At 41.9% G+C, this 24,673-nt stretch overlaps 1 protein-coding gene across 2 annotated transcripts in view; it reads right to left on the bottom strand.

Moving 5' to 3' along the window:
• Window positions 1-495: 495 nt before the first annotated feature.
• The window catches only part of ARHGAP8 (Rho GTPase activating protein 8), a 121,146-nt gene continuing 96,968 nt past the window's right edge, over window positions 496-24,673 (bottom strand). For both annotated transcript variants that reach the window (XM_043537864.1, XM_037914657.2), the window contains 4 exons: window positions 10,556-10,633; window positions 9,765-9,893; window positions 5,767-5,870; window positions 496-2,449 (listed from right to left, as the gene is read on the bottom strand). In XM_043537864.1, coding sequence (XP_043393799.1) covers window positions 2,252-2,449; window positions 5,767-5,870; window positions 9,765-9,893; window positions 10,556-10,633 — 509 coding nt within the window. In that variant the 3' untranslated portion in view covers window positions 496-2,251. The remainder of the gene's footprint in view (window positions 2,450-5,766; window positions 5,871-9,764; window positions 9,894-10,555; window positions 10,634-24,673) is intronic.

Raw genomic sequence — 24,673 nt, forward strand, 5'->3', positions numbered from 1 at the left:
ACTTAGAAAGGTGAAATAACTGCCACTGGATAGCTCTCTCACTCTGGGCAAGAGATGGTATTAGAAAGTAGGTTTTCTAATTCCCAGTTTCATGCACTGGCCTGTAGGCCAAGTTCCTCTGATATAAATGTTTGGTGCCGATTCACAGAATAGTATCTTCAAATTGCTGTGCTGTACTGCATTGCACAGCAATGTATTTGTCTTAACGATTTATGACATAAAACAGAGACTGAACACATTTCCTCCTTTGCAACCTCATTTTCCTGAAAGTGCAACAACATTAAATTCATAAACTCATCTTAATTATTCTCTTTATACTGTGCAACATTTTATACGTAAGTAGCAAAGTCATGCCAAACTGGCCACTTGATACCCGATGAAGTGGGGTTTAGGCCACAAAAGCTTATGCCCAAATAAATTTGTTCGTCTCTACGGTGCCACAAGTATGCCTTGTTTTTTTTTTTTTAACAAAGAACAGACACTTAACTATAGATATTTAAAAGCCCAAATTTTGTTTTTATTGAAACACTTGATGAATTAAGAGAAAATTACACCACAATTTAAATTTTAAAAGGATGACATACAGTACAGCTTGTTCTATAGCTTTTTGATTATTTACATTTTAATAATTTCCTTTTATAGCCTTATGCTGTAGATGACATCTACTGGGCAAACATAGGACTGACATAGTTCGATGGGTACTCTCTCCTATTTTCTCTAAATTGCCAAAAAGAATAAATCACTACTTGCTCTCTCACACAAGGATTTGGAAGCCTGCATCTGTTAGACAGGCAGATAGATACTTAGTAGCTATCAAGATGAGAGACTAGAAGCACAAGCCCCCAGTTAGCTAGAACCGCTAGAAGGAAAAGGGTTGCTTTGTTTTTGAAGGTGAAGGGATAACCAAACTGGTCTCCACGGATCATTGTCTTTACTATATCCTGAAGGGTACGTCTACTTCAGCAGCTTTGTATGGGAGCAGGAGAAGCAGACGTTTGGGAAAATACTGCTTACTTTGGTCACCACTACTTCAGTCCCTTTTGCTGTTACAACGACAACATCCGTATCCTGTTCCACTAATGATCAGTAGCAGACAGAGGGAGCAGAACTGTAAAGTGGTATTCAAATACAAGTATCTAGAGATAAAACACAGAAACTCCCCCTTACATTACTATGGCTAATTATTCCCACTGGGATTAATGTCATCCCACCGATAACACACACTAGATTAGATAAAAGTGCCATCAGGAGTATTTTCCAGGGTTCAGGGTGGGTTAAGGTTTTCTTTCTTTCTCTCTCTCTTTTTTTTGGGGGTGTGTGTGCGTGTGTGTGTGTGTGTGGGAGAGACTGATTTTAGGAGCAGATTTCTAACAACTCAAAAAACTTGAAGAGCATACAGCAAATAATGAAAACATTCAATGCCTTTTTCAAACAAGGTTTTCTTACATTCTGTATTAACTATATACTGATACAAACAGAAATTCTTTAAAAATAAAAACACAAATTACTTGATTTTTAAAAGCTCAAGAGTGCTTGTGTAATTTTCCACTTAGTTTGCACGTGCAATTACAATGGTTGGACAGGCATACTAGATATTTAAAAGCACAGAGACAGATGTATGCATAACCTGACACTGGCAAATACTTTGGTTTTCATGGTAATTGCACATAAACGCAGACACAAGTGCACACTCTTTTTGTGCGTGTGGCAATGAGTGCCTGAAATTCTGAAAAATTGATCTATAATTTGTATATATTTGAAGACTTCAAAAGAAACTTTTTCCAGAGGGAAAAATTGCCTATATAGCCCTACTGCAAGAAGGGGTATGATGGTCCAGAAGTTACGGCCCAAGTGATGACTTAGCATCGCCCTAGAAAAAAATGCCACAAAGTAGGAAACTTCAGGATGCTTAAATAAATGACAGTCTTATCTACTGTTATGAATTTTTAAACTAACAAATATTTAACAATTGCTAAAGATTATGAAAAGAGGAAAGTTTATGCCACTTTGACCTGTAGGTTTGTGAATGTTTATATACACACATCCACAGACAAACAGTATCGGTAAGCATATTTCCCCTAACATCTTTGATATCTGCAAAATCATGGTGATGCAAAATTGAGAAAAGGATTTTGCTCTGTATATGAAATACACTTGTTTCTGTAAAATCCTGTGTATAGTAAATTCTCATAGGTTTATATGTGAAGATTTTTGCTAAGGTAGGCATATTCCTTTTCCCTTTTTGTGAACATTAAGGTAAGACATCACCAGGTACTGTTCGTGAACTGAAGATCTTGGAGTAGAAATCTATCAGTAATTCAGTGAAGAGATTTAGAGGATTCAAAGCACTCAGGGAAGAAGCTCCTTCAGGCGGCCAGATTAAATTCAACCCAAAGACACATGCCAGGTTGGATCCAGTCATTTTGTTATAAATACTCTCCTGGGATACCTGGAAAAAAACATACATACCACCAAAAGTGACAAATGCAAGCAACGTGAAGGGCCAAATTCCACATGGAGCTGCCTGGCGTGAGTATTCTATAACCACAGGGCCTAAATGGATCCTGAAAGGTTAGCCCACCTCGAGGCTGAGCACATAGTAGCTATGCAGTTGCCCAGCCCAAGCCCCACCTCAGGGCTGAGTCCACAGCTCAGCCAGGTACTGAGGAATGCCATTGGGGAGTCACTAAAAAAACAGAGTGCTTCCCCAATCCCATGGCAGGAGGCTGATTAACAGCTATGGCATAGGAAGGCCATGCAGCCATAAATAGGGTTTTACCAGTTGATGACTCGGAGAATACAGGTTCTATTGGACCAAAGATCACAACAGTCCTCCCATTGTAACTTGAGGGGAAATAAGGACAGTGACACCACTCCCAATCTCCCTCCAAAATCTAATCTTTCTTGGTTAGAAGGTAAGGACACCCCCTTGTGAAAAGGTAGCAGTAAGCCTGGGGGTTACTGCAGCTATGAGACCCAGCTGCCAGGAGTGAGAAGGACCAGGATTCATGGAGGGCAGCTTGGCATTGCATAAGTTCTAAGGATCCTTCACCTGAGAAAGCAGATATTGATCCCATCTGGTGGCTTTCCATACACAACCCAGTTTTCCTCCCTTGAGTTGACATGGCTACAGTGCTCAGGGGTGTGAAAAATGCACATCCCTGAGCGTCGTAGCTCCACCAACCTAACCCTCAGTGTAGATGCAGCTAGGTTGACAGAAGAATGCTTCCATAAACCTAGCTACTGTCAGCCAGGGAGCTGGAATTCCTAAAGTGATGGAAAAACCTCTTCTGTCACTGTAGTCTGCATCTATATTACAGAGTAGCAGTGGCATAGCCACGGCATTGTAGCTATGCTGCAATAGTGCCCACACTGCAGACCTGGACGCAGTATTGATCTGTCCAGTGAAGAGCCTGCTTACTCAGCCATCTGGGGCTTCTGTGCCCCTTACCACCACATAAACCAAACTCAAGATTTAGCCTCAAACTGAGTAATTGCAAACTAGCCTGCATGTCATGCTGTAAAGAGGAAAACAACCCATTTCCTGACAAACAAATTGAATTATGTATTCATTAACAAGGCTGTGTTGTAAATTTTTCACCCTATTTTTATAACTGGAGCCCAAAAAAGTGCTTCTGCAAAATAATTTGCACACATATAAGCAGTTTTTGGAGCCCGCTAAGCTCATCTATTCATGCATAAATCAACTTACTGCACATGCCAATGGAAACTTGTACATACCAAATACTCGTTTGTGCACGCACACACATTTTGTGAACTCAGCTGAGCATCCATGCATGTAAATCTTTTGTGGGCACCACTTAGGGCCTGAGTCTTGAAAACACGGCTTGTTTTCCCCTTGTTATTTGTATTGTGGTAATGCCTAGATATCTCAATTGTGGGACATTGTGCTAGCTGCTGTACAAACATGCAACATTTTCCACTACTCAGATTTGCTCTTAGTGGTAAGGTACTGCTGTTGCCCAAAATGATCATTTTCTAGCAGCCTGAGATATTCCTGAGTGGGGAATAGACAGTTTGCTCCTTTTTCAGTATGCTGGGCTCATTATGGAAGGAATCATTTACTGCTAGTCTAAGGTCAAAGGACTTGGAGCCATTCCCATAACTCAGGTCTTTTACTGCTGTTGGAATCACATTGTCTTGTTGTAGTGTCCCTTGGTCACAAGAAGATTGGTCGTTAAGTAAGGGGGTAGAGACTGCATAGCAAAGTGTTGGTCTTTTGCTGAGAAGCTTGAATCAAATTTACCATCTTTAAAAACTGTGTCTCGTGATGACATTTCATCCCATTTCATAAAATTACCACAAGTACCTCTTACACTACTCAAGGCTGAACTTGTGAGGGAATTAAATTACCTCTTATATGTAAGAAGGGTGATGGTCACAAGTAAAAACTGGGATTACTGGAAGAGCAGTGTGTTCAAGTTTGAATTATGGCTGCTTGCATAGCACACCTGACCTATGATGAACAGAAATCTCCAGCTTCCAGGTTGTTTCACATTCCCTTGACCTTTATGAATGCAAATACTCCCTCAAACGTGAAAGATTAAAAGCTACAGATCAGCAAAAATTGCAGATCTGAGTGCTAATATCAACTTGACTCTGTGCTTTACATAACAAGGCACACTCAAAAATAAATGCTATGTTCTGTTGCCCAATTATAGAAAACACTATGTAGTACTTTTGCACACCTCATTAACACCTCAAGTGTTCAGCTCTTAAGAAGTGCGTCGAAATGGTGCATCTAGCATTGGAACAAAGGCACTTACACGATTCATAACACTGAGGAGAGATCAGTTGCTGAAATAATAGCAAATGACGTGAGGATTTTTATAATAGCTTTTGGAGTTCAGTTAAGTAATGATAAATGAACATGTAGGTATGAAAGGTACCCACTAGTTTTGTCTGCATCAGGGTTGGATCAGTGTGTTTCCTTTAATACTGCTTTTTGGTGGGGTTTTGCTATAAAGAGGCATTAAAATAACTTGTTTCTGAAACGTGGCTCACAAGCCCTGAGGACCAATTCGTCAGATGGTATAAATCAGCAATGTGCCTGAGAATTCCACGGGATTTGTGAGTGCCCAGCACTCTGAAAATCAGCCTGCTTTACTTAGGTGCCTCATAAATATGTATGAAGGGGCTTAAATTTAAGCACCCAGGCTTGAAAAGGTCAGCCCAGAAAGATGGCAAATTGGGCAGCAGGAAGGGAGATTGCATTGCTGCTACTATTGCTATATTTCTCTTCTGTGAATAAACAGATGACTTTGGACTCCAGGGGCTACCGATCCAACACCTTTCTCAGGCACTAAAGGCTTTACAGGCTTGCTTATTTTATCGCTGGGGGAGGGAAGACATCATTTTCGAGCTTTTTCTAAAAAGGTATTTCACACAAAAAGGGAAAGTAAAAAAAAAAAATTAAAAAATCAAAAGCACTAGAAATGTGGAAGTGTCCCTTTTAAACACATGAGCAAATGTGTGGTTTTATGTCTATTTAGACCGTGGTTTCAATGATTTATACAGAGTTTTATACTGACGTTATCACTGAGGTCATTGTTCAACTCTGGCTTTTATTAGAAGTGGAGATGTGTTGCAGCCTGAAGCTGCTGCATTGACAATTAATGCACAACATCCTTTTTGCATTTCTTCAACTCTTCCAATTCTTTTTCTTTTCTTTTAAATGTTGAATTTTGCAAAAACAGACTTTTACAAAAAGTCTGCCAGAATTATGGGAATTTTGCCTGTACTCACCATATGAAGGAAGCATATCAAGTATTTCAGAACAACATAATTGTGCTCAGGAAGTCCTTGGATTACTTGTTTACAGCTCGTCACTCGTAAACTACTTTCCACACCTGTAATATCAAGGTCATATGTAATCTAATCCAATAGGCATCAAAATATAGATAAGGTTGCAATTTTCTTTTTAGGACAATTTATAAACTCAGTGACACCTGCAAAAATCTGATGAAGTTACTTTGGATTTACATCTCTGTAAGTGAGAGCTGAATTCAGCTCAATCTGTGTACACTACTTCCCTTTGTTGGGATATGTGATGGGGCAGCTGCCCCTCACTGGCAGAAAAGGGATTAAAAGCAGCCCTAGGGAGGCTGCACTGGAGGTGGCCAATTAGAAAGGGGTTGAAGGGAACAGCCAATCAGGGCCAGGCAGGCCAATATAAAAAGGGAGCTGCAGGGCTGAGGAGTACAGTTTTCTGCTGGGAGCCCAGGGAGGAAGGATGGACGGACTGTGTCTCTGGAGGGCTGAGAGAACTGCCAGCACCATGGACACAGCAGTGCTGCTAGCAGGGACTTGGGGAGCAAGAGACAGTTTCCTGGCTGGTTGCTGGGGTTTGCAGGCTGAGGCAAGGACAATGAGGATACTGGGGCCACAAGGAAGTGGCCAGACAATTTGGTGCAGTAGCCACTGAGGAAAGTGGCTGAACAGTGGACTGCAGGTCCCCCGGAAGCGGGGAGCACAGTGTGTGGCATGGATGGAGGGCTGTGTCACTGAAGAGGATGCTGTGGTCCTTGGAGAGATGTGGGTTCTGGAGCAGGAGTGATGGTGAGGCACCACCCAAAGAGGGTGCACTAACATGCAGAGCTAATTCCCAAGACAGCCAGCAGGAGGTGCTGGAATGGTGAGTTGCACCCTGTTACAGGATAATAATTAGTGACATGCCTTTGGATTGCGAAGACACTTTCAACTGAGATTTTCAAAGCATCTTCCAAGTATTAATTAAGCCTCGCACCATCCTTGTGAGGTAGGCAGGGATTATTATGCCCATTTTACAGACAAGAGAATTGAGAGAGAGAAGTGAAGTTACTCAAAAATCATGATGTTAATCACTGATAGAGTTATGAATAGAATCTAAAACACCTGATTCCCAGCCCTTCATATAATCACTGGACAGCACAACTCAGAGCCTGAGAATAACTCTCAGACTATTTTCTCTAGCATATGAGTTAGCTGAAGCTGTTCCTTTGCTACAGGGAAATTTCATGGTCCTAAATTTGAATCCCATTACCTCTCTTTCTGTACTGGGTACAGCTGCACTATATTTATTCCCTGACTCAACTCTCAATGAGACCCCTGCCACTCAAAATGCTCTCTCCTTACTCATATACCTGCAAGCATACCTCTGTTGTGACCCTGCACCAATCCTCCATGTTCAAGTCCTAGGCAGAGACTGGCAAGATGGTGATTTCTGTGGATATGCATTTTCTAGAAACTAGCTTGACATCATTAAACGCCTTTTCACTAATGAGCTAAATAGAGTTTGAACCCAAGACTGCCAGGAGAAAGTAAATGACACCCTGAGCCACCTAGTGAGTCTACTGGACTTACAATTACATGAACATTAGAATATATTTTAAGGTGTTCTCCAAAAGACCTGCACATAATAAATTGCATAGAACTCCATGAAAGCTTTAAACAAGATTTAATCTGCACTGTACCCTGGATTATCACGAATGGGATTACTCACATGAACAAAGCTAAATATGTGCATAAGTAGCTGCAGGAACAGGGACACGTTCAACTTTTCTTCTTCTTCTTCTTTGTTTTGCAAGAATGCCTAGGAGCCATACTTATGGATCAGGACCCCACTGCATTATACAAAACACATAACCAAATGACAGTCCCTGCCTGAAAGAGTTTACAATCATAGTCACCAGCTGCAACAGAGACTGCCACTGATAATAATTTCAGCTTTCCAACAGCAGAGTCTCTCAGTTATTAACAGAGTGTTAACAAGCTGTTCTGGAAACAGCCAAGCCTTAGTTACCCGCACCTCAAAGAGCTCCTGGTTAGAACAACCCTCTTTCACAATTTGTGACTGGAAGTTCTGTTGACTCAATGCTTATCAGAATTTAGAACCCACCTACAATGGAACTAGTGGATAGCAGAATATATGTCTCTCCAAGCAGGGTGTACTAAATGCCAGACATACTGGAATATATAGAGTCACTCTGTCAGCATAAAAAATTCCCAATGCCCGGGAAAAAGGCCACATGATTGAAGTTTTATCACCAGTAGATTCATGTGATGTCAGCCCTTTAGATAATTAATATATTCCCCTCGCTAAGCTTTAAGTCAATCTGGTTTGTTCCCTAATATTTTATTCCAGAGTAGTAGCTCTACTAAAATTTCAATGAAATATACATAGGCTGGGCCAAATTCTGCTACCACAATTTCACTAGTGCAGATGAAGACACTGGGATTGCACTGGTGTAACTGAGTGTGGTCCAATGTTTTGAAGTAATTGAGTAAAGCACACTGGAAATTTTACCTCATTCTTGATGATGCAGGATTGCAGTACAAATAAATGAGTAAACCTTGGTTAAAGCAAGAGGCCTATGTGTGGGCCTTTGGGGCTAAATCTTCAAGCTCCTACTTGCTTTGTGTGGACATTACATATCACACAGCATGCTTCCACAAGAGTGGAGTTTGCCCTGGTGGCATTGTTCCAAATTCCTCCCTTGCTCAACTTCTTCACTGCACACTGATCCCCCATCTGGCTGCCAACTTCCATCCCCAAAGGCAGTTGCACTTTAGCAGTGAAGTGATTTGTGTATGGAGCAGTAAATAGTTTTGAAAAGCACTTTGAAAACCTCCAGGATGCAAAGCACCACATAAAAAACGTACAAAAAGAACAGAACAATGGGTTTTAGTATGGGCAAAGGGAATAGAGCAAAGTGGGGGTGGAGGATGGAAGAAAAGGTGCATATTAATATATTGTACTATAAATATATAATAATATGCTGTTTTGTACTTCTACAACATGGCCCAAAATTTTAAAAGATATAAATCCAAAATTAGACTGTTAAGTCTGTATTTAGGCCCTTGGTCTAATTTCAGAAATGCTGAGTTTCAGAAACTTTTATGCACCTGACAGACTGGAAGCTATTAGCAGCTCAGGACTTTTGAAAATCAGGCAGATGCCTAAATATGGACTTGCAGTCTAACTTTAGGGTCCTATTTCTGAAAGTCTGGGCCATGGATTTTTACCTCTGCCCTCTACTGGATGGAACGCTGAACTTGCTATCAGATCAGTCTAGTGCAGGGGTCTCAAATTCAATTTACCTTAGGGCCAGTGCCAGTACTCAAATCCTCCCAGCGGGACAATAATGTCACTGAAGATGGTGTTTAGAAAAGAAAACATTTATATTGTATTTTTTTATTTCAAATTTCTTAGAAATAATAAAACTGTCATACAACTTCTTTGCCTGCCAGAGAGTTTTTAGTGTTTGCCAGACACCTGACAACGCTTCAGTTCTGTCAGTTTGTTGATGTTTGGCCTCAGTGACTGAGCAGTTGAAACCTTCAGGATTGCAGTAAGGTGGGCATCAGATAGTTGTGTTCGGTATTTTGACTTGTTTATATTCATTATGGAAAAAAGTGACACTGCCTCCATGGCTGACTCTGCCCGGCAACTAGTGATAGTATCTCTGACCCTCTCCCCCCACCAATGGGAGCAGTGGGAGGCGGCGCCTGCAGCAGACAGAGCTGGTAGCGTGGCTGCATGTGTCTCTCCTCCACGGGCTGCACTGGGGAGGTTCTCAGGCCGCAGATGGCCTGTGGGCCGGGACTTTGAGACCTCTGGTCTAGTGCCTGAGGCTTAGAGGAGATGAATGTTCCGATACAAATCCTACTGTGTCATGGATTAGTGACCGAGTCATTATAAATTAGCCAAACCCAGATCAACTACAAATATTAAACTCATGACATGATAAGTAATTTATACTCACTGGTGATTCCAAGGATTTGATCGTAGGATTCAAAGGTTAGCAAAGGCTGTGGGAGTTCCCTGAGGAAGGTCTTCAGGATAACAGCAGGAATATGGATATCTCCATAGTCATCAAAATTTACAGGCTTCCCTAGAGGACCAAAAAGGATGATTCCTCAGTTACATGTTTCAACATCTCTTTTATTATTGTTTAAAAATTGTTCCAAACCACAGTTAGAAAAAGAGAACCGCCTTGTTTTCAGCTTCTGCAAAATCTTAACATTGTCATGTTGTACTTTTTTAAATGGAGTTTTATTAATCTAGCTTCAAGAGACTCACCTCAAAAAGACATTTCAGCAAATGAATTCAACGCATTTCACAAATTGTTATGTAAAATTATATTTCATTGTCATACCCATGGAAAAACGCTAGAGACAAAATGACAAGAAGATACTGCACTGGATAATTTGTAACTAACTGCAGCAACCTACCACGCATTGAGGCAATGCAAGTGTTTATGAAAAACTAGACCATTTTTGACTTAAGCCTCATAATTCATTAGTTGCTGCAGATCTTGTAAACTCCAGCTTTGACATCAATTGATGACTCATTATTCAGAAAGCTTTAAATGCCTGTCGTTATCTTTCAGGTTTCTGTATTACTGCTTACATTAATATGACATTTTAGGTTACAAATGGGTTTATGATTAACTAATTACATGAAAGATAGTGATACTGTGTCACCAACAGATAGAACATCAATCTGGCCTTTAGAGTGTTATTAATTTAAAGCAACGGGAGGATGGCGACTTACCCTGATTATAGAGTTTCTGAACCTCTTTGATAGTTTGTATGCTGGCTGACCTTCTGAACAGGCCTTCTACTCGGAGCCCTGAAAAAATAAAATGAAGGTGCTCTGTGTGAAAGCTGTCGTTCATTGGCTTGTTTTGATGGGTTTCAATCCTATTAAAACAGAGTGAGTGGGTTTGGTGACAGGTACACATGACAGACTCAGAGGCAAGCATTTTTCAAAGACTGCCATTTTGTTGAGTTTAGAGTCCAGCGAGGTTCTTCTGAAGAGGTGCCTGCATATTGTGATCCATAAAGCCAGGATGTAGAATCAAACATGCTTTACCCTGGAATAGCAATCTGAGCTCATCCTTTAGCATACTTTGTGGAAATAACATTTGCTTTTCTCAAGGTTTTATTAAACACTTTGCAATTAATTTTTTTCTTTCAGGGTCAAGTTTACAAAAGTGCCCACATGACACAGGAGACTAAGTCCCATTTCAAAGATAGTAGTGCCTAATGGCTTATCTGTACAAACACTTAGTTCGTGGGAAGCTGGGGTGTGAATCTACCGCACACTAGCCTGCCACAGACTAGCTGTGTCTGTGTGGACCCTGCTGCCATACATTAAAAGTTCCCTATTGCACTTCAATCTATTCCTGTTTCAAAGCAGCGTAGATAAAAATGCACCAGGGAACTTTTAGCACACAGCAGCAGGGTCCACATGGAAGTTAGTGTGCAGCAGGCCAGTGTGGGGTAGATTCACATCCCAGTTTGCCATCAATTAATGTTCAAGTAGACAAGCCCTTAGAATTTTAAAATCATTGGGATTTAGGCTCCTAAGTCACTTTTGAAAATGGGACTTTAGTCATATAGGGATTTTGCAAATTTTACCCTAAATTTCCCACAAAGGCATCTACTATCCCAAAAGACAGAGAAAAGAATGCAGTGAACTTCCTACATTCAAAGCTTTAGCTAAACATTTCAAAATAGAACATTTATGTGAACGATTATGAATCTCTTCAGTTTGCAAAATTTGGGACAAGAACAAGTTATGGGATTTCTGGTACTTTTTGTTTCCAATTTGGCATGAAGTCACTTTTCCCTCTCCCCAGCCTGTGCTGCTCCACCCAATCTGCATCTCTTGCAAGGTACAGGATAGAATCTGACTCAGGGTGTTCCATGCTCTGGAATCACTTTCCCTGCTGGGCCACCAAAACTCAAAGTCTCTTGATCTTCTGTGGCAGGAGGAAAGCTGTTTGCTTGAAGGGATGGCTGCCTGTGTGGGAGGTGCACAGATTTTTAGGCAATGTCCTGCCAACACTTTTGTATGTGCTTAACTTAAAGCCTGCAAGTAGCCTCATTGAAATTAATGGTCATGTACTTAAAGTTAAGCAAATTCATAAGAGTTTGCATGAACAGGGGCCTTACTTTGGTTTGAGAGGGTTTTAAGTAGAACTAGTTACAACATTTTTGCTGAAATATGCCCTTTCATCAAAGCTTAAATGTTTTGCAGAGATGTACTGGTTTCCACAAAACTTCTGATAGGCAGGTTTTTAGATCAGGGAGGGAGAGACTCTCTCTATCTTGGTGGATGGGACACTGGCCTGGCATGTGGGAGACCCATGTTAAAGTCCCTGCTTTCTCTTCTACCTTTCTGGTGTGTTAGCTGTGAAAAGAGAGAGCCACTAGGGGGTATACAGCAGGCAGATATAAGCGTGTGTACGCAGAAAATAAAGTCCGTTTTATATTCACTTCCACCACGGTGTCCTGGGCCTCTGTAAACTCTACCCTCACCCCATTTGTGTGAAAATATTCTGAAGGTTTTATTTTTGCTCTAATGTGAAACTGAATTGTTGTCCTCGGGTCAGCTATAGTTTTTAGGCAATATGTTAAAATGTGGTATTGAGGCAGTCATACAGTACTGTGACTAGTCCTTTAATTACAGAATATAATCCAGAATGCACAGACTGTGATTTAGTGCATCTTAAGTTACTGCACATATGCTTGGAGTGGTGATGGCCCTGTTTAACTGGCTGAATAATACATTTTGTCATTCTCTTTTATTGAGGCACGTATTCTACTTATTCGTACCCCATTATGCAAAGAAACAGAAAAGAAAACGTCCCCAAAACTTGTCCCAGTGCCTAGTCTTGCAGTTAACTTCTTCATTGGTTTTAGCCGTTCAAAGCAGCTAGTGAAGTTGATGTGGGATTTGTAAATCTTTGTTTTTGTAAGGCGACACTTACGTAGGTCCTTATGGTTTAACTGATATACATGACAAGGTATTTGCACAGTTAACCCTCTTCTTTCTCAAAAATTGTATTCATAATATGAATTGAGATTTTATTGTCTCAGAATTCTAAAGTGTAGATTATGCTTGGATTCATCATTTTTAGTAATAACATCTACATTTAAAAGTACTATTTGCCAGCTTAGTCCTGTGTTAAACTAGTTTCTGAGACCGTGAGGAGACCAGCATATCTGCTAGAGAGTGAGGAAAGAGACTTAGATGAAAAACAGATTTTTTGCATTGTATTATTTTAAGATAAGCATTTATTTACCTTCACATTGAAATAGCAATGAGCAAGTTACGCTCATTTTGTAAATTCCGTCTCCGTGTGTGAGAAGGACGAGAATTGACAGGCATGGTTTTGGTTGCAAAGAGCCTTTTTTTGCAGACTTGGAAGGGGGTTTATATGTGCTTGTGGTAGGCCCAAATAAGTTGACACTGGACCTGATCCTGTACCCATGTAATCAATTTAGGAGGCTTGTCATTGTCTTCGGTGGTGAATGATACAGCTCATTGGGGAGGTGGCTTTAGAAATGTTGTATTCTGTGAATGCTAACTTGGAGAAATGACTTATTTTGTAGTTTGACATTCTTTTTTAATGCAAGGAAGAAGCAACCGTATAAATGGCACCCAGCCTGGTGAATAATTGATACGAAGTATTAAGAATTATTTTAAAAAGTAGTATGTTGAGTGGGAGAGGAAATAATCTCCTTTTGTGGTAATTATTTAGTAAACTCTGAGAATTGGTAGGTAAAGTCCCATAGGAAGAAAATCTAAAGGAAAAAAGAGCTCAGGAGAGCTTGCAGTTTCTCAGAGAAACTATATTAAAGGCTCAACAGCAAATTGGCCTGATACGAAGGAAAGAGGTTCTATCAGGAACTTGAGTGTCCTGAAAATAAAAAAGAATCCTACAAAAAGTGGAGACATGGACAAATTGCTAAGGAGAAATACAAAAGACAAGACTAGCCCAAGCCATCAGGGACAATCAGAAAAGTGAAGGCACAAAATGAATTATACCTAGCAAGGGACAGAAAAATCAATTAGGAGCAAGAGAAAGACAAAGGTCCTCTGCTTAGTGGGTAATGAGAGCTAATAATTGATGACATAAATGATCTGGAGAAAGGGGTAAACAGTGTGGTGGCAAAGTTTGCAGATGATGCTAAACTGCTCAAGATAGTTAAGACCAAAGCAGACTGAAGAACTTCAAAAAGATCTCAGAAAACTAAGTGATTGGGCAACAAAATGGCAAATTAAATTTAATGTGGATAAATGTAAAGTAATGCACATTGGAAAAAATAACCCCAATTATACATGCAATATGATGGGGGCTAATTTAGCTACAACTAATCAGGAGAAAGATCTTGGACTCATCATGGATAGTTCTCTGAAGATGTCCACACAGTGTGCAGCGGCAGTCAAAAAAGCAAACGGGATGTTAGGAATCATTAAAAAAGGGATAGAGAATAAGACGGAGAATATCTTCTTGCCCTTATATAAATCCATGGTACGCCCACATCTTGAATACAGCATACAGATGTGGTCCCCTCATCTCAAAAAAGATATACTGGCATTAGAAAAGGTTCAGAAAAGGGCAACAAATGATTAGGGGTTTGGAACATATCCCATATGAGGAGAGATTAAAGAGGTTAGGACTTTTCAGCTTGGAAAAGAGGAAACTAAGGGGGGATATGATAGAGGCATATAAAATCATGAGTAGTGTAGAGAAAGTGAATAAGGAAAAGTTATTTACTTGTTCCCATAATATAAGACCTAGGGGCCACCAAATGAAATTAATGGGCAGCAGGTTTAAAACAAATAAAAGGAAGTAGTTCTTCACTCAGCGCACAGTCAATCTGTGGAACTCCTTGCCTGAGGAAGTTGTGAAGGCTAGGACTATAACAGGGTTTAAAAGAGAACTGGATAAATTCATGGAGGTTAAGTCCATTAATGGCTATTAGCCAGGATGAGTAAGGAATGGTGTCCCTAGCCTCTGTTTGTCAGAGGGTGGAGATGGCTGGCAGGAGAGAGATCAGTTGATCATTACCCGTTAGGTTCACTCCTTATAGGGCACCTGGCATTGGCCACTGTCGGTAGACAGGATACTGGGCTGGATGGACCTTTGGTCTGACCCAGTATGGCCATTCTTATGTTCTTATGGTAATTATCATAAATTCACCCAAGTTGGTGTGTAAGGGTGCGCTTTATAAAACGTAGGTTAATATATTATTTTTAGCCATCTACTGAATGATGTTCATGAGAGTGAGAATCAATATAATAGCAGAATCAACAATGTAAACTAGTGGTAAAACCTAAATAGAAATAAGTCAACGGAATCTGAATGGACACCCAACTAATACTTACAGTATGTACAAGAACATGTATTAGTAATTTAATTCTCAATTCTGCAAATATTTATGCCCTTATCTAAAATTAAAGTTAAGCATGGGCATGACTATTTGCAGGATATGGGGCTAATACTAAACTTCAGACCATGTGGTCAAGTCTGGAAGTTATGAATGACAATATACCAGAAAACCCACTTACACAGAGGCTAGGAGGGACAATATAGAGTATTAGAGGACCAAACAGCTATCTGAATGCTTGTTTTACTCCCGTCCAACCATATTTAAATTGAATAAAGTTATTGCAAGCCACATCAACTGCTCTGTTAAATTTATAGTTCAACCTGTGTGAAACTACAGTTCTGAAAACGGTAAGCAGAATAGGCACTGCCTTTAGCAAACAATCAATACAATAATTTCCTGAGAATTTGAGAGTTTCACCCTAGCTGCCACAGGTGCAGAGAGTATTTTCTAGACAAGTTTTCCTTGGGATGGATCTCCTAATTATTCACTATTTTGTTTTAATGAGTTTATTTAACAGTTACAGCCTTTATCTGATGTGGCTCTCCCTCTAAACTGTTTTGTAATAAACATCCACTTTTAACATGTTTATTCCTTTATCGGGTATGCTTTACAGTAAGCTTTCCTGGGTCTAATTGAATACATTAATCTGAAGTGCAGACAGCAGCTGTGCATGCCTAGGACTGAATCTCCTCATTGTTATAATAATTATATTTAATACCAAACTTTTGCCAGGTAAGTTTCTTAGCAGTCTTATGGGCAAAAGTGACTTTAAGCTTCACCTACAGAAACATGGAATATTGATGTCGCCTATGCTGTTTTCAGAGGTAATTTTTCAAGACAAATAAAATGTAAGCAATAAATGATGATTTTGTTTTTACCACAAGCACCAACCAGACAGTTACCAAAAGTAGGTTTCTTCCAGACCCTTTAACTCCCCCACACCCTCCAGCCCACACATACAACTATTTAAATTAACCAGTTTTGATTACCTTTAAATCAGCACAGCCATCCTTAAAGCAAAACTCCTGCAACCAATTTCTCTATTCACTTGGGAAGTGAATTGCATGATTTTCTTTTCTCCCAAAACCAGCAGTGTTTTTCCTCAGGTGGAAAATATGTGACCCTTTTATAAAGTATGGGTCATAACTTTAGCAAAAAGATGGTAGAGGAAGAGTCATTTTTTGTAGGAATAAAGACAGCTTTTTTTCTGACTGATTCCTTTTGACCTCTGTAGTGGTCAAAATCAAGTAGAATTACGATAGTATCCCTTTAAAAAAGTTATTGTTCCTCCTGTGGATCTCACTCTCAGAAGCCACCAAGAATCTTGCCAGAACAGAAGTGTCTATATATGTAGCCTTGCATGATGTATATAGTTAGTAAACTTAGCATTCAGACCCCACTGTACCTGTGTGGGTCCTTCATATTATATTGTTGTTAAGAGCAAGAGACACAATCACCTTTTTGAGTAACTTAGTACTATTTAGCACCAGGTCTGTCAAGCATGTTCAAAGAATGCTCTGCGTTTTGCAGCAGACAAATCAGAACCAATAAGAGGACTGGAAGGGCAAAAAAGTACCCTCAGCAAACACTGTCCCCACTGAGGCATTATTGCTTAGAACGCTGCATTTTCTTCAAAACTTTTTTTTTTCCCTCCAGTGAGACCAATTCAACTCTTTTTAGGCCTGCATAAATCAAGGTATAAGGTCTGGTTTAACACAACTTTATGACAGGAATTTAATTCCACTTTCGTAGGGAGAAAGATACTCCCCTTGGTAGACAAGTTAAACTACTTTGCCATTAATAGCATATTCCAGCCCTACAGAATAAGCAGTTGAATGTGTAGACCTTGGACACAAAAGGTTTACTTTCAATGCTTGCTTGTGATTTTGAACAATTTAGAAACATTCCATTGCAATTCCGTGTCACGCACCCATATACCCCACTCCAAATGGCAGATCCTCAGCTGGTGTAAATCCGCTTGGCTTCACTGAGATCAACAGGGCTGTGCTAATTAACAGCACCTGAAAATCTGGCTCAGAAAGCCCAGAATTAAAAATAAAAAAAGTTGGACATTATATAGAATGGTTCAGTGATCTGAATGGGGAAGAGGTTGTATTGTCCTACCTATGTATTCACTGACAAATAATTGCATAGCTTGGGAACTTCGCTGTTTGTAACAAACAGCAGTATTCAAACTATTTCATAACCATAATTGGAAATAGCTTGATACTCTATACTGCCTTTTAAATAAAAGGGATTTCACTGCCACAGACACAATTTTACAGTGCAATGTCATGGCCTGTAACGGCACAATATATAGCTATAGGACATGGTGTTACACTCAGAACTAAAATCATTAGCGTGCAGATAAAAATATCTTCTACAACACCCCGAGACTTCTTGTGCCATAGGAAGAACACATAGGAATATTTAAGAAGGGTCAAAACTGATTTAAAAAAATTAACAAAAAAAATCTGTGTTACGACTTTGTTGAAAAATTGTTTGCCAGAAAGAGAGAAATTAGAAACTCATTAGATTCCTCTTTCAAAATGAGAGTTAATTATTTAAATTCTTACTGCTAAAAGGAGTGATGGGCCTGCAATTATATTAGAAAGCACCACGCTGGCTGAAACGCTATACATAAAATACCCAAACTTTGTTTTAAAACTCTCCCAACCACTTAAGGGTAGATTCTGCCCTGCCCTCTCACTGGAACACCGTAAAGGTTTGAGGAAATGGCATAAGTAACCTTCCTTCCTCCGTGTGTTGCTTGTGTAAGGCAGATATCTTATACCTTGTCTAAGAGCAAAACCTGGGCTTTGTTGGTTACAGGGGCAGCTCCATCTCTATTCCACAGGGGTGTACAGTGACGAGGATACATGGGGTGGAGGTGAGGCCATGAGTCCAGACCAATAGAAAGAGAGCAGGTTAGTTATACTGCACTCAACACAGGGGCGTAGCCGTGGTTGTCTCCACATGGGGCAGTGTGATTGCTCTGTGCTTAAGTTGCACAGTCTAGCCCTTGGATTTTAGAATGAATAGGTTCAAGTTACAGCTGATATCTTTGAGCAGAGATTATTTATTATATGTGGGCACCAACAAAATGTAAGTGGTTCTTATTACAAGGTTTATTTTTATCTTGAGATTTCTGCAGAGATCTCAACCACACTTGAAAAGTATAGTGTCTCAGTGAATCCTGGTAAAAATATAACTTTTGTGAAAAACGCAAAAGCCAAGAACCCTGAAATGTATATTTAGCCATTGTCACACTTACCTGGTGTTGCATTTTTAATGTTATTTGATATACAAACTTGACAGAAGTGTAGGCCAGTGGGCAGATTCACCAAGCTGGGGCAGGCCAATGGCTTGATTCAGGGCAAGTTTTATTAAACAAACAGAAGAGACAATAGGTTCAAAGGAATACAAAATGCTAAAATACTTTCCTGCTCTCTACCAGCTGGGAAGGGGAGAAGCCCTCACTGGCTACAATGCAGAGCATGTCCCAGTTCAATCCCTGGCTTCATGAGCCATGGGAGTAAGGAATACACTGGGTCTCCCTGGATCACTATGGGCATTTAAACATCCTCCACTGGAATCTTCTGAAGAAAGTCCCTGCTTGCAGCTTCCTGTACAGGCCAGTGTTCCAACCACCCCATGTTGACTTCAGTGAAACACCCTCAGTTATGCACAAGCGCCTGCAATGCCATAGAGCAGTACTCCTTTCTACTGATGTACTCAGTTGCAACATGGTCTGGGGCCAAACCTGGGATATGCGTGCCAGCTACTGCCCTGCCGCACTTATGGTATCCCACTGCTGCAAAGCTCTCCGCTATTTCACGCACGTTGCCAAGAGTCACAGTCCTTCGTAGCAGGATGCGATTTAATGGCCCTGCACACTTGCGTTAATGCAGACCCAACAGTACACTTTTCCGACTCCAAACTGATTTGCAACTGACTGGTAGCATTTTGCAATTGCCAGCTTCCACACAGTGATCACCACGTGCTTCTCTGCAGAGAGGGCAGCTCTCATTTTGGTGTTCTTGTGCTGCAGTGCTGGGGCAAACACGGCACACAGTTCCAGGAAGAGGAGGTTACTCACCTGTGCAGTAGCTGACGTTCTTCGAGACTAGATGACCTCCTGAGGTCCCTTCCAACCCTGATATTCTATGAGTGTCGGTGCGGCCCTGCGCCATTTGGAGATTTTTACAGCAGTACCCACATCGGCCGTGCATGCGCAGGGCCTGCCTCACATACCAGTTGTCTTAATAGTGCGCATGTGCGGCTGAACTCCTCATTTCCTTCTCTACAACATAGGCCACCCCAGCTCCGAAGTAGAAGGGAGGAGGGTGGGGAGTGGAGCACCCACAGGGGTCACTCATCTCGAAGAACTTCAGTTACTGCACAGGTGAGTAACTTTCTCTTCTTCTTCGAGAGGTGTCCCTGTGGGTGCTCCACTGCAGGTGACTGAAAAGCAGTATCTCTCAAGGAGGTAGGGACTTCGGATCTGGAAGGAATGCAGTAGATAGAACAGCTCTGCCCACACGTGTATTGGTGATGGGTCCCTGTGTAAGAGCATAATATTTTGCAAACGCATTTTCAAAAGCCCAAATGGAAGCTCTGGAAATGTCCTGAAAGGGGGATGTTATGCAGAAAGGCCATGGAGGCTGCCATGGATCTGGTGGAGTGAGTCCTGATAAAGGTAGGAGGAGTCACGTTCCGTAGTTGATAACAGAGACAAATGCAACTCGAGATCCAGTTGGAAAATCAGTGGTTAGAGATAAATGAGTCCTAAGAGCATTTTGCAATGGGGACAAATAGCTTGTTGGAACACCTAAAGGTTTTAGTCCTCTCAAAGTAGAAGGACAAAGCTCTGCGCATGTCCAAGTGTGCATCATAGATTCAAAGGAATTCGCATGTGGTTTTGGAAAAGGTAAGGAGATGGATAGGCTCATTGACAGGGAAAGATGAGTGCACCTTCGTAGAATTTCGGGGAGTAAGCGTAGGGTGACTTTGTCCTTAAAAAATATGGTGTATGGCGGATCTGCCATGAGTGCTGCAATTTCTCCTGTGCGTCTTGCAGAGGCAATCGCTACCAGAAATGCAGTTTTCATAGACAGATGTAGGAAGGAACATGTGGCTAATAGTTCAAATGGTTTTTGGATAGGCATGTTAAGACTAAGGGGAGGTCCTAAAATGGATTAGGCGGTTTGATGTCTGGGTACAGGGTTTGGGGTCCCTTAAGGAATCACTTAGTAATGGGATGAGCAAAGATAGTCCTATCGTCGATGGCATCATAGAACATTGTAATTGCGGCCAAGTGGCGTTTGATGGGACTCAGGGAGATTCCAGAGAATTTAATCTCTAACAGATAGTCAAGGATTAGCGGGAGAGGCATGGAGAAAAGGAGCAGTGTTTGTGACACCCCACCAGTGTGTAAATCTTGTCCAGTTATGAAGGCAGGTGTTGCATGTAGAATTTGTTGTGCTATGAAGGAGTACATTTTGAACCTGCTCCGAGCAAGTTCGCTCGGCATGAGAGAACCATGAAGCCAAACCTTGAGGTGTAACATAATTAAATTGGGGTGGAGTAGTAGACCCTATTGTTGGGACAAGAGATTTGGGCAGAGGGTAGTGGGATGGGTGCGGAAAGCTACATCTTGGTAAGGAAAGGGTATCATGCCTGTCCGGGCCATGTGGGGCTATCATTATGACTCTGGCTTGGTGTGTTCGTATTTTTATCAATAATTTGAGTATGAGTGGTATTGGGGAAATGTATACATTAGGTCAGTGTTCCATGGGAACATGAACGCATCCCGCAAGGAGGGTTTGCCTAGTCCCGCTCTGGAACAAAATCTTGGGCATTTCTTGTTTGCTGCAGTTGCAAAAAGGTCTGTGGTTGGGTATCGTACTATCTCCTTGTCTACTTCTCATTCGCAGTCTGTGGGAAATCTTCTGCTGAAGTCGTGGTGGTGGTATTGAGAGCGCCAGGTAAGTATGCAGCTGATATTCAGACATTGTGTCTGAGACACCAGTTCCATCATTTCATCGCTTTTGTACAAAGGGAGTGGGGTCTTTCCCCCCCCGCAGCCTGTTTACATAGAACATGCAGGCAAGTCTGTCTGTCATCATCCTGACATGCTGGTTTTGTATGAAGGGGAGAAATTGGAGGCAGGCATTGCATATCGCTCAGAGTTCTAGACGTGAGCGTTCCTGACTACAAAAGTGCAAGAGGCCATGTGGCTTTGGAGTTGTAGCACAGCTTGGGAATGAAAAGGTTGATGGTGTTAAAAAGGTGTAGCGGGAGAGAGGATATTCTTTTGTGGGAGTTGAAATGTGCTCCTATGAACTCCAGTTGTTGGGTGGGAGTGAGTGAAGATTTTCTTTTTTCATTCATAGGCCAAGAGCATGGAAACATTGGATTGTCTATTGTGTGGACTGAATGGCTTCTTGGAGGGTCCTGGCTTTGAAAAGGCAGTTGTCGAGGTAAGTAAAAATTATGATTCTCTGCCTTCTGAGACGAGCTGTTATGACTGTGAGGAGTTTGGAAAAAACACGAGGTGCAGTCAAGAGGCGGAAAGGTAGGACTCTGACTGGTAGTGTTGTGAGCCCAGAACGAAGTGAATACAACATCTGTGTGCAGGATGTATGGTCACAGGAACATAAGCATCCTGCAGGTCGAGGGCTGAAAACCCAATCTCCCTGCTCCTGTGTTGGAATTATGGTTGCAAGTCACCATTCTGCACTTTTTTAAATTTTATTTAACTAATATATTGAGGCATCTGAGGTCAAGAATGGGTCGCCATCCCCCAGTTTTATTTTGTGTTAAAGTAATGGGAGTAGAACCCTTTTCCTCTGTGTTGGTTAGGCACTGGTTGTACTGCTCCTAATTGGAGGAGATGATGCACTTCTTGGTGGAGCAGTTGTTCGTGAGAGGAGTCCCTGAAAACGGACGTGGAGGGGGAGGGGGGAAGGAATGGGCACTGAACTAGGGATAATGTTTTCTATACCCTCGGTCACATCTTCAAATTTGCTTATTAGTTGGAGGGGGTTGACAAGGAGGCAATGAAATGGTGTGGCGACGTTGATATCTTGGTCACTGATGTTGTTCATGTGGTCTATGACTTTGTTGAGCATACACTGGGTAGCGTGGATGTTGATAAGGTTGGTATCTATATTGTCTCCTCATATTTGCAGGGTTTTGGATACTGAGAGACCGTAATGTCGCTCTTGAGTCCTTCATGGAGTAAAGCACATTCTTGGTGTTACTGGCAAATCCTTTTGATGGTGAAAAACTGAGATCTTCGATGGTATTCTGAACCTCGCAAGGAAAAGAAGACTATGAAAGCCATGTAGCTTGACACATCACGACTGCTGTAGCAGTGGACTTCGCAGCTGTGTTAGCAACACCAAGCACAGCTTGTAGTGCGGTACGGGAGATGATTTCTCCATCAGAGACTATGGCTTTAAACTGATGGGTTTTTGCCCTCTGGAATGTCATCAATAAAGTTCATGAGTTTCTCATAATTTCTGTGGTCATATTTTGCCAGAATGGCCGCATAATTAGATATCTGGAACTGTAATGTGGATGAAGCGTACACTTTACGACCAAGCAGGTCCAGCTTTTTACTGTCTTTATCAGTTGGGGTAGACCTGGGAACTGGTGTTTGTTCTTTTGGTTAGCTACCTCTACTACCAATGAGTTTGGTGCTGGGTGAGTAAAAGGAACTCAGACCCTTTGCAAGGAATAAAATATTTCTGGCTAGCTCACTTACAGGTAGGTGTGCTCGTAGCTGGTGTCTGCCATATGGTTTTGGCAGGATTCATAATGGCTGGATTTATAGGTAAGGCAATCTTGGATGTGGAGCAAGGTTGCAGGATGTCAGTCAACTCATGTTGGTTTTCAGAAAACTTCCTCCAGTTTAATCCTCAACTCATTGGTGACTCTTTTGAAGAGGTCTTGAAATTTTAAGAAGTCATCCGACAGTGTTGGTGGGGGAGGCAGTATAGCCTCATCCTGTGTGGATACAGGCTCCACAAGGGTTGGGGAAGCATGTGTAGCGTGTTCATAGAAGTGTGGAGTAACAGCTTGTTGTTGTTGTCTCATTCGTAGCCGTATGCACTGGTGGTGACGAGCTGGCATTGCTCCTATTTCTGGCATCTTGGCGATCATAGTGGAATCACTTATATGGTGCCCATGGATCCTGTATTGCCAATGACCGGGGAAGGGCATAGGTGGTGCCATCCACGGGTTTGTATACCCGGGAGTGAGGTCTTTGATGAACGAAGATCTAGATTTTCTGTGACCAGTGCTGATTTGGCTCTGTGACTGGGAGAACTGGTATGGTGAAAAGTCTCCCTGCACTATGGCTTCCTCATCACTAGAAAAGTGAGATACAGACAGACAGGTGTCCGGACTGCATGCGAATGTCCAGAGAAAAATAGGTGTCAAGTAGAGGTGACTGTAGGTTAGGTGACACCTGTAGGTCCAGTGAATGAACGAACTGCGGTGCCGGAGAGCCTGTGTGAAATAAACTCTCCGTTAGGAGTGCCTGCCGTGCTGGAGGGTCGTTCTCTGCACCGTAGCGCTCAATGCATGCGCTGAGGTCGGCGGTGCCAGGGAGGTAAACGCAGTCCGGGTCTGTTCCGGCAAGGTCCTCTGTGCTGGCACCGTGTCCACTGCAGTGCTGGACAGCGCCATGAGAGAGGTAGGCAACTTGAAGCCTGAAGCCTCGGCACTGGGAGCTTGCACTGTCGCCGCAGCCACAGGCGGGATTAGCGCATCGCCTGGAGAACCGGCACATCAAAGGTGCTGAGCCGGGGGAAGGTCTGCATAGAAAAATAGACCTGCTCAGCGACCCTTTTGCTTTTAATGTTTCCCTTCTGGGTGAGGAAGGCAGGCATTTTTCTTTTTTGTCCTTTCTGGATATGGAAGGGCTGCGGTTCACTGAGGAGCCCATACCAGGGTGAGAAGCAGGTCCAAGTGACTTCTGCCCAAGAATCATTTTCAGGCGGCGTTCTCTGTTTTTATGTGTCCTGGATTTTAATTTGGAACAATGGGCACATTTCTGAGGAATGAGGGACTCCCCCGGACATTTTATACACTGGGAGTGACCATCCGAGATAGGGATGGCGTCCCTGCACGTAGTGCACCGCTTAAATCCTGGGGAGCCAGGCATATTAGCGTCGGCTGGAGGCTGAGAGGAACAAGCAGGAACAATTTTTTTTTTTAAGGGGATGAACTTATCTAGTAACTAGAGTGCTAAACTAAGGGGGGGGGAAGGATGTAGAATGGGTAAGAGGAAAAGTTAACGAGTCTGCTGTAGGTCCAACTCCGGCCGGGGACGGTAGAGAAGGAACTGAGGAGTTCGGCCGCACATGCTCACTATTAAGACAGGACTGGTATATAAGGCAGGCTCCGCGCATGCGCGGCCGATACGGGTACTGCTGTAAAAATCTCCGAACAAGAGCACACCCACACCTACAGT

The sequence above is a fragment of the Chelonia mydas genome, chromosome 1 (assembly GCF_015237465.2).
Source record: "Chelonia mydas isolate rCheMyd1 chromosome 1, rCheMyd1.pri.v2, whole genome shotgun sequence".
NCBI lineage: Eukaryota > Metazoa > Chordata > Testudines > Cheloniidae > Chelonia > Chelonia mydas.